The sequence below is a fragment of the Setaria viridis genome, chromosome 9 (genome assembly GCF_005286985.2).
Source record: "Setaria viridis chromosome 9, Setaria_viridis_v4.0, whole genome shotgun sequence".
In the NCBI taxonomy this organism is placed as follows: Eukaryota; Viridiplantae; Streptophyta; class Magnoliopsida; order Poales; family Poaceae; genus Setaria; species Setaria viridis.
The window spans coordinates 10,921,933-10,935,059 of NC_048271.2; the positions used below are offsets into that span (position 1 = coordinate 10,921,933).

General features: G+C 44.4%; 1 protein-coding gene across 1 annotated transcript; it reads right to left on the minus strand.

Moving 5' to 3' along the window:
* Positions 1–6,480: 6,480 nt before the first annotated feature.
* Positions 6,481–8,795, minus strand: LOC117836806 (NAC domain-containing protein 100). The gene is made up of 3 exons (XM_034716311.2): positions 8,404–8,795; positions 7,551–7,816; positions 6,481–7,391 (listed from the first exon to the last, which is right to left on the minus strand). Exons 1-3 carry the CDS (start codon positions 8,555–8,557, stop codon positions 6,810–6,812), a joined length of 1,002 nt encoding a protein of 333 aa, XP_034572202.1. The 5' UTR covers positions 8,558–8,795; the 3' UTR covers positions 6,481–6,809.
* Between the last annotated feature and the right edge of the window lie 4,332 nt (positions 8,796–13,127).

Genomic DNA, 13,127 nt, shown 5'->3' on the forward strand with positions numbered 1-13,127 from the left:
TGAATTTTATAAATACGAAACTATATGCATATATTGGTCTCAAAAGTAATACAGTTTGGATGTCTGTCACGAATTCATGACAAACTTTATACGCGGAGTTACTCATAGACACTCGATGGCAAATAAGATTAAGCAGTTTCGCCTCATCCGTCCTTATCCTCTTGAGGTCATTTTGGACATTGGGAAGAAATTTGCTTATTGCATCATCGACAACATGATGATCGCATGGGCTGAACACATCGACGTCTAAAATGTTACTTTGTATTGATGGAACAAGGTATACAAATGCCCTAATAAATGTGTGAAACTACACAAAACAGCAATGGCACAGTCGCAAGGAAGTTAAAATGCATTTGAATATAGCCAATTTGAGGTCTAGCTTCACCAAAAACAGGAACATGAAAAGAAAAAGAAAAAGACCCGGAAGAACTTGCATTGGGTGGCGACACACCAGCCACCAGCTACTTCATAGGGAATATGAGCATGTGATGTGTTTGTTTTTGATCAAGTGGAATAGGTTAGGTTCATCCACTTTTGTGTGTTGGGTTCAACCCATCTCGTGTTTGGATGAGAGGGATGAGTTTGTTCCAGTCTTTTGTTTGGTTGAAGGGATTGAGAGGGATGGGATAGATGTCATTTTAACAACGTTAGCAACGGGTTCCACCTGTTAGCTGCGGGGCCAATCTATCATCCTCTTTTCTTTTTTAACCTCACCTTATCTTCTTCATCCTTCCTCCACTCGCCTCTGCTCCTCCACCGGATGATTGCTGCCCGACACCGCCCGCTCCTTCACGCCGCCGGCGCCGTCCGCTCACCGTCCCTGCCTCTTTCCCACGCCTACCTTCCCCGCGCCGGCCTCCCTTACGCAACCTCCCTCGTGTCGGCCTCCCTGCCTCTTCCCTGGCGTCGGCCTCCCCGCGCCGGCCGCCCCCTCCCTCCCTCCCCGCGCGGACTGCTGCTCCTCCCTCTCCCCGCGTCGACCGTCACCCCCTCCCTCCCTTCCCGCGCTGGCCGCCGCTCTTCCCTCTCCCCACGCCGACCCGCTCCTCCATGCCGCTAGCGCCGTCCGCTCGCCACCCCTACCTCTTCCCCGCGCCAGCCGCCCCCCCCCCCTCTCTCCCTCCCCACACCGACCATCACCCCCTCCCTCCCTCCCCCGCGCCAACTTGCCTGCACGCACGAACGGAGAGGGACGGCGTTGATGTGAGTCGAGTGCGTTTGCTCGTTTTGGGCGGATGCATTTGGCCCGCATCTAGGAGGAATATTCCCTCCTGGGTCCGACCCAATCCAGATGCATTTTCAACCAAACATGAGTCGATGGAGATCGAACCCGTTCCAACCCAATTCGACCTCCAAACCAAACACACCCTGATTGACCCATCCCAGCAGCAGGCAGGAAAAGGTGTACTTTCCAATGCCCCATTTCGTTAGGCCGAAAATAAAGAAGAGCTGCACCATGTGCCCATGTAGAGAGGTTGAGCCGTCGAGGCATCACGAGAACAAGATAGCAAGGCTTTCAGGCAAGGGCTCTACAACTTTTACATGCTCCTTCCCAAACGGGCATCGCTAGTTTCAGAGGAAGGAAACACGTTGCGTCCCGGTTGGTTTGCTTGCTGCAATTGTGTCATTGTGTGCGCGCCCTGTGCGCACGTGTCGACGCCAGCGCTCGTACGTGTCGACAGGATATATACATTCATGTACGTGCACGGGTGTTGCTGCCTGCCCAAACTGATTCTTATTGATTATTATATTTGATTAGCAGAAAATAATCTGATCATGGCGTCCGAAATGAGGACGACACTTTTGCAGCAAGTCACAGGCTTGATGCAATAATCAAGCTACTACAGTTCTCCGTAGTCAAGAGACTCAATCGATGGCGCTCGGCGTACAATTGTACATGGATCAGTACACATGTGCACTACAGTATTCACGAGCCCCTGCCGCCCGTCTCGTGACCGTTTCCGGCACACCTTTGGTGAGAGACGGAACAGCGGCAGACGAAAGGACACCTGGCTGGCCAATCACCGTGCACGCTCGCCGCGGACGTCGCCATCGCCGGCCGTTGCTATTGCTACGTTGTTGACCGCCAGCAGTCCTTGGACGTACGTGAGCTTGCCACGTTGCAACGTGCGCGCGAAAGTGTGTGGGTTCCTTTTTCTGTTTCAGAGGGCAGCAAATCGATACTGCATCATGGAGCGTGGAGACGCGTCGCCGGTCACCACGTCGTAAGCTTACGCAAGGGCAAGGACGTGCATGCATGTATGTAGAGTTTTGGTTGTCCGAGCTTGTGTAGGTGCAGGCCGTGTCAACGTTTCACGCGCGAGAGGGAACACCTGTGTGCCAACGCTGCACTGTACGGGTTGCACACATGCATTCATCAAAGGCAGCGGCAATCGAGCGGTGCACTAGATGTAATTATTAAAACGTACTTACCTAACTACCTGTAGGGTTTCAAATAAGTCGTTTGACAATTTCACTATTATTGCTTTTTTACCTAGTATACGGTACAGAAACAAAAATGGTGAGAACTAACAGCCTACCGGACCACGAATTTTACTAAGGCTCCGTTTGGATCCCTTCATTTTAAAGGAATTGGAATCTACTTAATGAAGTATGCTATTTGTTTTGGAATGTAACATTCCACAACTTTTCAAAATTTAGATATAAGTCTATCTTAAATTCATGGGGTGGGAGATGGAAATTGATTCTATAGATCCTTATGCTATGTTTCTAATGTGCAACTAGCACGTTGTTCAACTCGCTTCCTTATAACAGGAGTGCAGCACATAAGTATCTCTCCCATATAGCCAACAATAATATACAAATATATTTCACATACAGTTATATAAACTTAATTAATTTATGTCTAAATTATGATCATTAAAATGGAATTCAATTCCAAGGATCCAGAGAGGAAAAGAAGTTCCTACACGCGACCACACGACCACCACATCCAAAAGTGCGCGCACTAAATTTTTAACGAGAGACAAACGCGTCGAGCAAAGGTGAGCTGCTAGTGCTGATTGATCACTGACGTGCCCACCGGTAAAAATCAGTCCATGAATCACAAGGTTAAAAAAAACAAAAGACGGAAGCCGTGCTCGTGTTTAACTAAGATCGTTTAGAATAATCCGAGGTAGGTCTAAAGCGCAAACTTTTCAATTAAAATTTACCCAGATTTAGGAAGCTGCAGATCTTAAGCAACTCATCATGTCCGGCTAATCACAGTAACCCGTTTATAGGAACTGGCACGATCGATAAACAAATAGCTGGAGATATGCTCAGAGATCTTTGCAGGCCAGCTGCTACATGTTTAGCTATCCGTTCAAAGATCTCACTACGTATGCGCGTAAATCGCGTGACATGTAAAGAGATGTATATCTATCTATATATAAGATCAGGATTTGGGAGCAAGCAGCTTTTGCGACGTGGAAGGCTGATTAGCAATTGTCAATTAACAGGAGACAAGAACGCGTGATCAAATTGCAGTATATCTACTAGCAATATAATTAAGCGCGATTGAGTTGAGTTGCGATCGAGCTAACGTCATTTGGCTTGAACTTGATCGTAGTCGTACGCAACTGTTGTTTAATCTTTGCACTCGATTCGTGTCGTTTGCTCGGAGGAGGAGCAGCAGCTGTAAAGCATGTTAGAGAGAGAGCCACTATACATAAACCTTCCTGCCACCTTGTAGGCAGGCACAGTGGCAAACCAAAGATAAAGCGGCAATTAAAAAGTGGATTAGAGATAAGGAAGGAGACCGAGACACTATGAGGAGTGCATGAACCGTGGTGTTTAACTACTACCATACCATGCATGCAGGCCCCTGATAGTGTGTGTGTGTGTGTGTAAAATAAGTGCACGTCATTGTTGTAGCCAAATATATATTGTGCCGTACTGCCGTCAAAGAGAAAGAGGGAGGAGCTCGTTTGTCGCCAGGGTAGGAGACTTGAGGTTGTACATTTGCTCTAACCCTAGTGAGCTGGACGAAGTGTACGTAATAATCAACCAACAGCAGTGTATGTCAAGAATGGTGCAAAAGTTGATATACACGTAGGCTGATGCAGATGTCAGCAAAGTGCCAAAGTGCAAGCGATGGAGCAAAGTAATTACAAGGGTAGATTCTTTTTAGATTTTAGCTTGCAGCTGATGGTTTGCAAAAATATTGCTCTCTGTTTAAAACAGGTAGTTTACTATCTAGATATGCAAAGCCTGTTAAACCATTTTTTTACCGGGAGGAGATTATCGAATATGGCTAACCTGCTTTACGGGATTGTCATGAGGGTCATATATATCTACCGGAGGTTAAGCGCTTGAACTATAAAGTCCAGCAAGGCCCACCTTCATATTCCTGTTCCGTTCCAAAGCCACCAAGGGCCAACTAATGGCCCATTCAACATTTCAATTGGAAAAATATTGGATACATTTTTTTGAAAAAAGCTGAACCTATATTTTTTGAGAAAAGTTGAACCTCAATATTTTAGAAAAAATGTTGAACCAACATCTTTTTTCCGACTCGGCGGCGATAGGGCCGCGACAACACCAGCGGTGAGCCAACCGCTACGGTGCGTGGAGCAGTGCGGTGGCATGGGCGGCACGCAGGGGGTGGCGGCGCAGGCAAGGGAGGGAGGGAGTGAGGTTAGGGTTTAGGTGGTGGTGATCCAAGGGAAGTGAATGTTCGCATGAATCTCAAACATAGATAACTTAAGAAAATCTTCCTGAACATGGATATGATTTCCGGTTGTCGTGGCCCACGTTTGGTTACTCGGCCTTGAGCGATGATTGGGCTGCATAGAGGCTTGGAGCAGCCATCATCCATCATGGCAGCGGCCCAAGAAGGACAAAAGAACTAGCAGAACTCACTAGAAAAGATAATCTGTGGCCCAAGAAGGACAAGAAGAGGAAAGCAGGGGACTGCGGGCCTGCGTGTGTTTAGTTGGGCCATAATGGGCCACCCGAAAGTAGAAAAGGACGAAAGCACCTGTAAAAAAAGGTCTTAAGGATGCACACGGCTCATTCGTACCGGTAATGCTTCATATATTCGTAGACGACGAAATTGAGAGGAAGAAAGCGCGTAAAATGCTTCAATGTTGTTGAGAGAAAAAAAAGCACACTGAGCATTCTGTACGCATAACGAGTGTCCACAGTGACAACTGTTCTATCGACAAATTCCTGTTAATTGCATGCCATGACTTTGTTCTCTTACCATATCAATCATACCATTTATGCAACAAAATAGATTTTGTGGTCAGGAATAACCTATATGTACAGTACAAGACATCTATATACACAAGTTCAAAACAAACTAAGTGATACATCTATCTGCTATATAATAAAAAAGGAGGAAAAAGAAAAAAAATAGGACAGGGTGTAAGAATAGGCAATAAGTCAGGTCCATTGATGAAGAAAATAATTTATTATGCTTATAAACTAGGATAATATTTTACTACATTATTCAAGATCTAAGGACGAAGGGCAAAATAGGTAAAGAATATTTATAGAAGTTCCATAAAGCTAAATGAAAAGCATTGTCCAGCTTAGAGAAAACACATATAGATGTTAGATAATCGTAGAAAATTGTAGGAGTGGTTATTTTTCCACAGGATATTGAACTTTGCTGGCGCTTGCCATTTCATATTGAACTTCCAATAATCTGCCATTTACCATTATAAAATCATGATTCTTTGCCACGAGACACCACAAGCATATAATGTCATTTCTTTTGAGTAGACTATTTTGCTCTTTGAGTTTGCAACGACAGTTTTGGCGTGCATGACCATTTTCAACCAGTTGTAATAGATGCATTCCCAAAAAAGAACGCTGATAACACAATAACAATTTCACCTCGATAAATCATTATATAAAAGGACCAGCAAAATATATAGAGGGACCTCAATGGTGGTAGATGAGAAAACTAAATAAAAGGTTCTGTAAATTATACTTATTAGTTGGGATATATTGAACTAATTGTTTATTACTAGTATATTACATCTAGAACTTTTATTTGACCTTTTCCATTTACCTAATTATATATAAAAATTATAAATTGTAATAACCATTTTCACCATTATAAATTATAATTGTGGGAGCTAATCGGCAGGTACGAATAGATATAAAGAAAACCATACCAATCCTAGCTAAGGTCCTTTCTGGATCCCAGGACTAAAAATTAGTCCGATGTGGATGTTAGGACTAAACATGATTGCGAAACTAATTATATAATTCATGACTAATTGATTAGTGTAATCCATTGATCCTAATTAGCTCATGTTTACTGTAGGATCACATGAGCTAATTATGGGCTAATTAGGATGAATGGGTTCTACTCGTGCGATTAGTTTTGAAATTAGCCCATGTTTACTATTCCTAATTGGCATCCAATTAAACATCAAACTAATTTTAGTGCAGAGATCCAAACGGGACTTAAGTAAGATTCTTTTATATATATTATCGAAACATTGTTCAAGTTCAAAGACCCACTAATAAGAAATTTTACCTTTTCCTTACAATAACAAATCGACCAAGCATATAATGTTTCTTACAAAACATAGTACACAAATCGACAGACACGTACACTTCTATAGTAGAACTTTACTTCTTTTGACCTAGTGGGTTTGTCCCATTTTAACATGAACTTTTCTAGTTAAATTTACTGTTTTTCAACCAAATGGGTTTGTCCCATACATCACCTACAATATTCCCCTACATACAAGTTTATATTAATTGAGCAGCCGCAAGTCCAGAACGAAGTCGTTGATCGCTGTGGTGTAGGAATAATTTGTCTGTATATAATATAATATAGGAGATGATCAGAATGCCCTCCAAGTCGACTCGTTCATTGCCAGTTGCTGCTCCGGCGGCGGCGGTGGCTGCTGCTGATCGCATTCCATCTCAACCTTTGCCAACGAGCTTGCGAACATGGCGTGCTCACTTCCGGCGTTCCCCACAAAACCGCCGAGGTCTCGCGGCTGGCCGGCGAACGGAAGCGGCTTCTGCACCAGCTGGTGTTGGTTCGGCGCGAAGACATTGCCGAACAATCCTGGCGTCGTCGTCGTGGCCCAGGGAAGCATGGCGGCTGCAGCGGCCGCCGCGGCGCCCTGATTGGCCGCCGCCATCCAGCTCATGTACGCGCTCATGTCCACCCTGGTGTGGCCGAAGCTCTCGCCGCCGGCGCCATGGTGGAGCGCGCCGCCCGGCGAGCTGGAGGACGTGTGCGCCGCGGGCGCCGGCGCGAAGCCGCCGAGGATGGAGGAAACGTCGAGCTCCCCGAGCTCGCTGAGGGAGGCGTTGGCGTCGTGGCCTAGGGAGTCGTCCATCGTGGGGCTTCCTTGTGGCGGCCTTATCTTGATGATCTGGGACTTCTTGAACACCCTGCACACCACCCATTCCTCCTAACAGAACAGAAATGGAACAAAAATGCGTTTGATGAGGAAACATTATTCACAAGCTTGCAACAATGCCAGTAGTAAATGCTTGAAATTGACTGATGACTTGTGGGTTCCAACAGACGAATTTGACGATAGGTTGCACCTGCATTAGACGAAATTTACCTTGTTGGGTTTGTAGGGGAACTTGTTCTGGAGCCTGTACTCGTGCATGACCCAGCTGGTCTTCTCTCCCTTGGGAGCCCTACCCCTGTAGAAGACTAATGTTTTCTTCATCCCCACGAGCATGCCGCAGTGGAAGATCTCCTTGTCCTTGCCGGTGGTCTTCCAGTAGCCGGAGTCGGTGGCGCGGTTCGTGCGGATGCCGGTCGGGTACTTGCGGTCGCGCATGCTGAAGAAGTACCACTCCTTCTCACCCATGCTAGCTTTGCCTGCAGATTGATTGTAAAGTCCGGTCAATTAGCAGCAGGCAAGCAATGTACGCGGAGTCTGAATGTTCTTGAACCAGTCTTGATCATTTACTGAGGTACTGCAACTGTGCAAGTCTGAATGACCAAAGACTAAGTCATGCGCAGTTACTATGGTCTGTAAATATGTAGTGAGTATAACAGGATGTACACATATGACAGTGACCTTGATTTATGCATGCAACAAATTAACTTAGGTGAAGGCATTGGGATTCTCACCAAATCACACCACACAGGAGGGCAAGCACGAAGAGTAATGATGTTTCAGTTATTCAGTATGAATCACGCGTGCAATATATGGAAGTTGGCTAGGAAAATTGCAGTCTGATACTCTGATTTGCAAAAAAGAATTCCTAGCTAAAATATGCAAAAAGAAATACCAGGAGACATCCAGCGTGTTTCATGCATGCATATGCCTTAGCCAGAATAGAACCAAAACTTTCTCCAGGTGCTAGATAGAAAGTTGATGTGGGTGAAAAGCGCTATCTAGAAGAGCAAGGAGCTCGATCAGTGGCTGGATACTGGAGTAGCAGCATATGAACCGCGCTTACTTGGGAGATCCCATGGCTCGCACTTGTTGAGGTCGACGTCGGCGATGGCGCGGGTGGCGAAGGCGAAGTCGGAGACCTTGCGTGTGAGGTAGTAGGTGATGAGCTCCTCGTCCGTCGGGTGGAACCGGAACCCCGGCGGAAGCCCCTCCTCCATCTCAGACTATACTCGGCTGTACTGTAGTGGCAAGCAGCTCACTCGGCTCAGAGTGTCTCCGCCCCAGCAGAGCTAGCACACTCACTGCAGACTGCAGCTCGCACAGTCTGCAGTGCGGCGGTGGCGGCGAGCTAGCAACCGCGACGATGCCGCTGCATATATACTGGCAGAGGAAGACACGCGCACAGAGACAGGCCATGCACATGTGTGCGTGAAGACAAGAGGCGATCGAATATTTAACGATGAGCGACTGCTAATCTCGCCGCACGCACCACGTCCTTCTCCGTCCCTTCTTCTTCTTCTAGAGCGGGATCGCCGGGGTCTCAACAACCATGGCACCGAAAACGACGGGAAGGATTTTGTTGATGACAAGACAGGGCTAGAGCGAAGCATCGATTCGATTCGACATGCGGCCCGGCGCCGAGGATTTCCAGCCAACTCCAACCACCTCCAACCACCCATGCAGTGCAGGCCTGGTGAATAACGGAGACCCGGCGTCGTTGCTTTGGATTGGAGCCAGCTAGATGCGAGACAGCGACGATAAGAATAACTGCTTATGCTGCTAACCGCACATATTATATGTAGTATATATATAAATAATCTTCAGATGGAGACAGGCACAATCAGACGGGGATTAGCCTTTTTAGGATCGGAGCGCGTACAACAACAGCGCGTGTACTTACTGGAGAAATTTTACGGTCCTCGAAGAAAGGCTCCATGAGAATTGCCGGCAGTTGAGAGCACGTCTCGGTCATTGCCACTGACAGAACGATCTTTTTGGTAGGGAAATGAACACTACACAGCAGAGGAGCTTTAGTTTGGTGATGGATTATTCCGACCTAGCAGAGCAGTGAAATAATGAAGCTAGTGGCTGCAGGATCGGAGAAGAAAGGCGGAGCTGGGTGCGATCGATTCGTCCGGACACACGTGCGAAAATGACGGTCTGATTCGGTTGTTGCGGACTTGCAGCAGTACAGTGTCCGTGCGTTGTTTCTTTGGTATTCGCCATGGATGATGCAGGTTTGATTTCAGCTAGCGACTCTGTCCTCTACGCGCGCTCCCATTGGCCGGATTAAGAATGTGATCCAGATGCAAGCACAGTAAAGTGGAATCAATCAAAGAGCAAGCTAATAATCGACCCCGTGCTCAGGTTGGGAGGGCGAATTTAGATTCGGCAGAAGCATATATGAGTTTTGGGTGCAGTCACAAAGCGGGCTTGAACAAAAACTACATGGCCTGCGGTTGGGGCACGTTACTGCGATTTACTTGCATGCCAAATTGTCAAAGTCCGGAGCATCTATCTACGCCTGAATTTTTCTTTTGTCCCAAACAAACAGCAATGAGGAAATGCGAGTGCACAAACCTTCAGACTCCGATTATATATGTATCCTTCACTAGCCGACGAGAAATAAAATAGGAGTCCGAGGCTCTCGTGGACGATCTTTAATTTGAATTCCAAGAAGTTTACCCTGATTCCACAATTTGGGATTTCTATCTAAACAGTCGGTTCGAGGTTGTAGGCAGCACGCTGCAGTGCGTACTCTCAGCTTGATCATTTGTGCGGTTTTGCTACAAGAGATTTTCTCTAAACAATTTGCCGTTTGGATGGGCCATATCCGTCTTGGTTTCTAGACTTAGGTACCTTTGGGTTTGGGCCCTCCCGCAAGGCCCAATAGATAATCTAGCCTTTTCCACCCCTTTTAATTTTTTTAAAAGAACTTGATGGAATATAAATAATGGTACTGTGTACTGAGTTTCTGTTACATCTTTTTTACACAATAAAGTGTTTCATCTAAATTCTACCCTATCATCAATTTCCTATCTGTGAGAAAATGCTTAACTTTGAAAAGATTATCTTATGATTACATATTAAGTTTATTTGCGGCAGTTAGCGCGCCAATTGGTGAATTGCAAGCGCACATATCAGTTGTAGCTAATCTTAGAGTATTTCCTCAAGATTTATCAATCCGTGGAATAAATTAAATACTGGTTCCCACATTATACTAATCTTACTAATGAAGCCAAGCAAATGTATTGTGTAGAGATACAAACTAAACTAAACAGTAGAGATTGACACAAGATAGCAAACATTAACACAAGATAGTACCCTCCGTAGGATTTAGGTTCACATGAATATGCATCTACTACATAAATGGGTGATGCCCTCACTAGTTATCACAACGACTATGTGCTCGCTCGCCCTTTTTCCTCTTACATATTGTCACTACGCAAGGGTAATCAACCACCTTGCTCACACACCCTATATCTAAGCATCTATAGAGTTAAGTTAATCACCACGATTACCACAAAATCTACTAAGAATATATGTTATACAGAACACAGAGCTCACATATGTAAATGAGGCATTGCAATAACAGAGACCATGATGCATTAATAGACATAAACGACATGTAGCAGTTATATATCAAGGATCCAATCAACCTGAGGGATGAACATATTTTTACCTTATGATCTTAAAAATGTTGATGCACAAACGAGGCATGCAATCTCTGGAGAACTCCCTTACCAAGGATGAAAACGCAATCTCTGGAGAACTCCCTTACCAAGGACGAAAACGAGGGGAGCCACGAGGGCCTCTAGCCTATAGGCTTAGGCACCCTAGGCCAAACAGCCTAGGGGTTTCCTCACTCCTCTAGAGGTCCCCTTCAATGGCGGAGCTCCTAATTAAATCTAAACTCTATTCCTTCTCTTGTGGTGGTGATGGAATGTGATGAATGGATTCCTCCTCATGTGCCCATCCTAGGGTATTTGTACTGCCAATCTACACCGGTTGAAATGACTTCTCGACAAAGTATCTCTAGAAAACCTAGAATCATTGAGGACTTCCATCTGGTGAAACGGGCAATGTTTGGGGCTAAAACAGGTCTAGGACGATCGTCTTAGACCCCCTACAGGCCTCAAACGTACAGGCACTCCATATCAAAGTTGTAGATCTTTTCGAGCTATGCAGTTTTGACACCAAATTTGCCTTAATTGGAGTTCGGTTAAGGAAGATATGATCCATACAAATTCAGCTACTCCTGCGAGCCTGCAGTTCAATATTAATGATTGGCCTTCCAATATCCAAAGTCCAGGCACATATCCAACTTGTACCAAAATCCTTCATGTATGTCATATTTCCTGTAATTTTGCAACATCGTCCAAAACACAACACAGATGCAAATATGGGGTTGTTTCATATGCCAAGTGACGGGTTAGTATAATAATTAGTCCAATAATACCACTTAAGTGGTACAAAAAGATGTTATTAACGAGCGTCAACAAATATTCAGATGCGAAGAGTGATTTTTGCTTTCATATAAAGATGTGAATTGCCTAAACCAATTTGAAAAATTTTAGATTATTTTTAGCCAAACACCTTTGTTCACCAGAATCATTATATTCAAAATAATAAGTTAGGGAATAAATAAGATTTCAAGATTATCAAAATATAAATCCATTTGATGACAAAAGTATTATATGATCATGTCTAAAAGAAATTGACACTCTTGCTTTAATTTGAAACCAACATATGCAACTGAACCTTTTGCAATAGACATCAATACCAACAACTTTTCCTCAAAACAATTTCATATATTATGCAAATGACACGTTTTGGACAAGTTCATACCCATGCTGAATGAACTGCATGCCAAGTTTGAGGAGGAAGAGTTCAAAGTTTCACACCGCGATAAATCATCCACTCAAGCAATTTGAGTTTAAAAATTCATTAGCTCACAATATTTGAGTTTGAAAATTCTTGGGTATTGCTTATGATGAATTCAAGTTCCATGAACACCCCACCCTGTATACCCTAATTGATGGTCGCGATGATTGAATGTCGTCTTTCTTCAAAAACATATTACTGCGATATAATTTTATGGTATCCACCCAACATAGTGAGAGTGTGAACTGGATTGTGAAGTGTTTTCATGTAGATGAGCATACCTCGAATGATAAGTTTATACACCACATGTAGATTATCTATAGCTCGAAGACTTATGGTAGCATGAGATGACTTTTGCTAATGCAATTGAAGCCTCAGCCTGTCTCCATGCATCTGTCATGCTAGTCACCAAAATTGTCTAGTAGTAACTAGTAAGCCTCAGCCCCATGCCCCCAACTTCGATCTTGCTATTCTCAGCTATAAAAATAGAAAGGAGAGGCTGTTGAAGTTTATACTAGACGCCTCTAGTATAGAACCAAGATTTTTTTATAAGGTACCTTTGTAGTTGCGGTGCAATAATAAATCGAACATTTTGGTTTCTGTTGGTTCATAAACCAGCAAAATGGCTTCAGATTAAATTCTGCATTGGTGATACTGTTAGATGTACTTTAGTCCACATGTGGTGATGGCAGATATGATGGAGTTGTCACTAATCTCAGATTGTTGTTTACAGCAACATTTGCATATATAGCTCGTAATTAATTACAATGAAGCATTCTCAGGTTGTTGTTTACAGCAACAGCTACATATATAGCTAGTTAGCGACAATTGCATATAATTAATTGGTATTGATACACTTACGAAATAGTTTGGCTTGGGTGCGGTGTAGTTTCCGTCACGTGG

Coding starts and splice junctions, on each gene's coding strand:
- LOC117836806 (XM_034716311.2), bottom strand. CDS start 8,557: ATGGAGGAGGGGCTTCCGCCGGGGTTCCGGTTCCACCCGACGGACGAG. Junction 7,817..8,403: donor CGAGCCATGGGATCTCCCAA/GTAAGCGCGGTT, acceptor ATCAATCTGCAG/GCAAAGCTAGCATGGGTGAG. Junction 7,392..7,550: donor TCCCCTACAAACCCAACAAG/GTAAATTTCGTC, acceptor CTGTTCTGTTAG/GAGGAATGGGTGGTGTGCAG.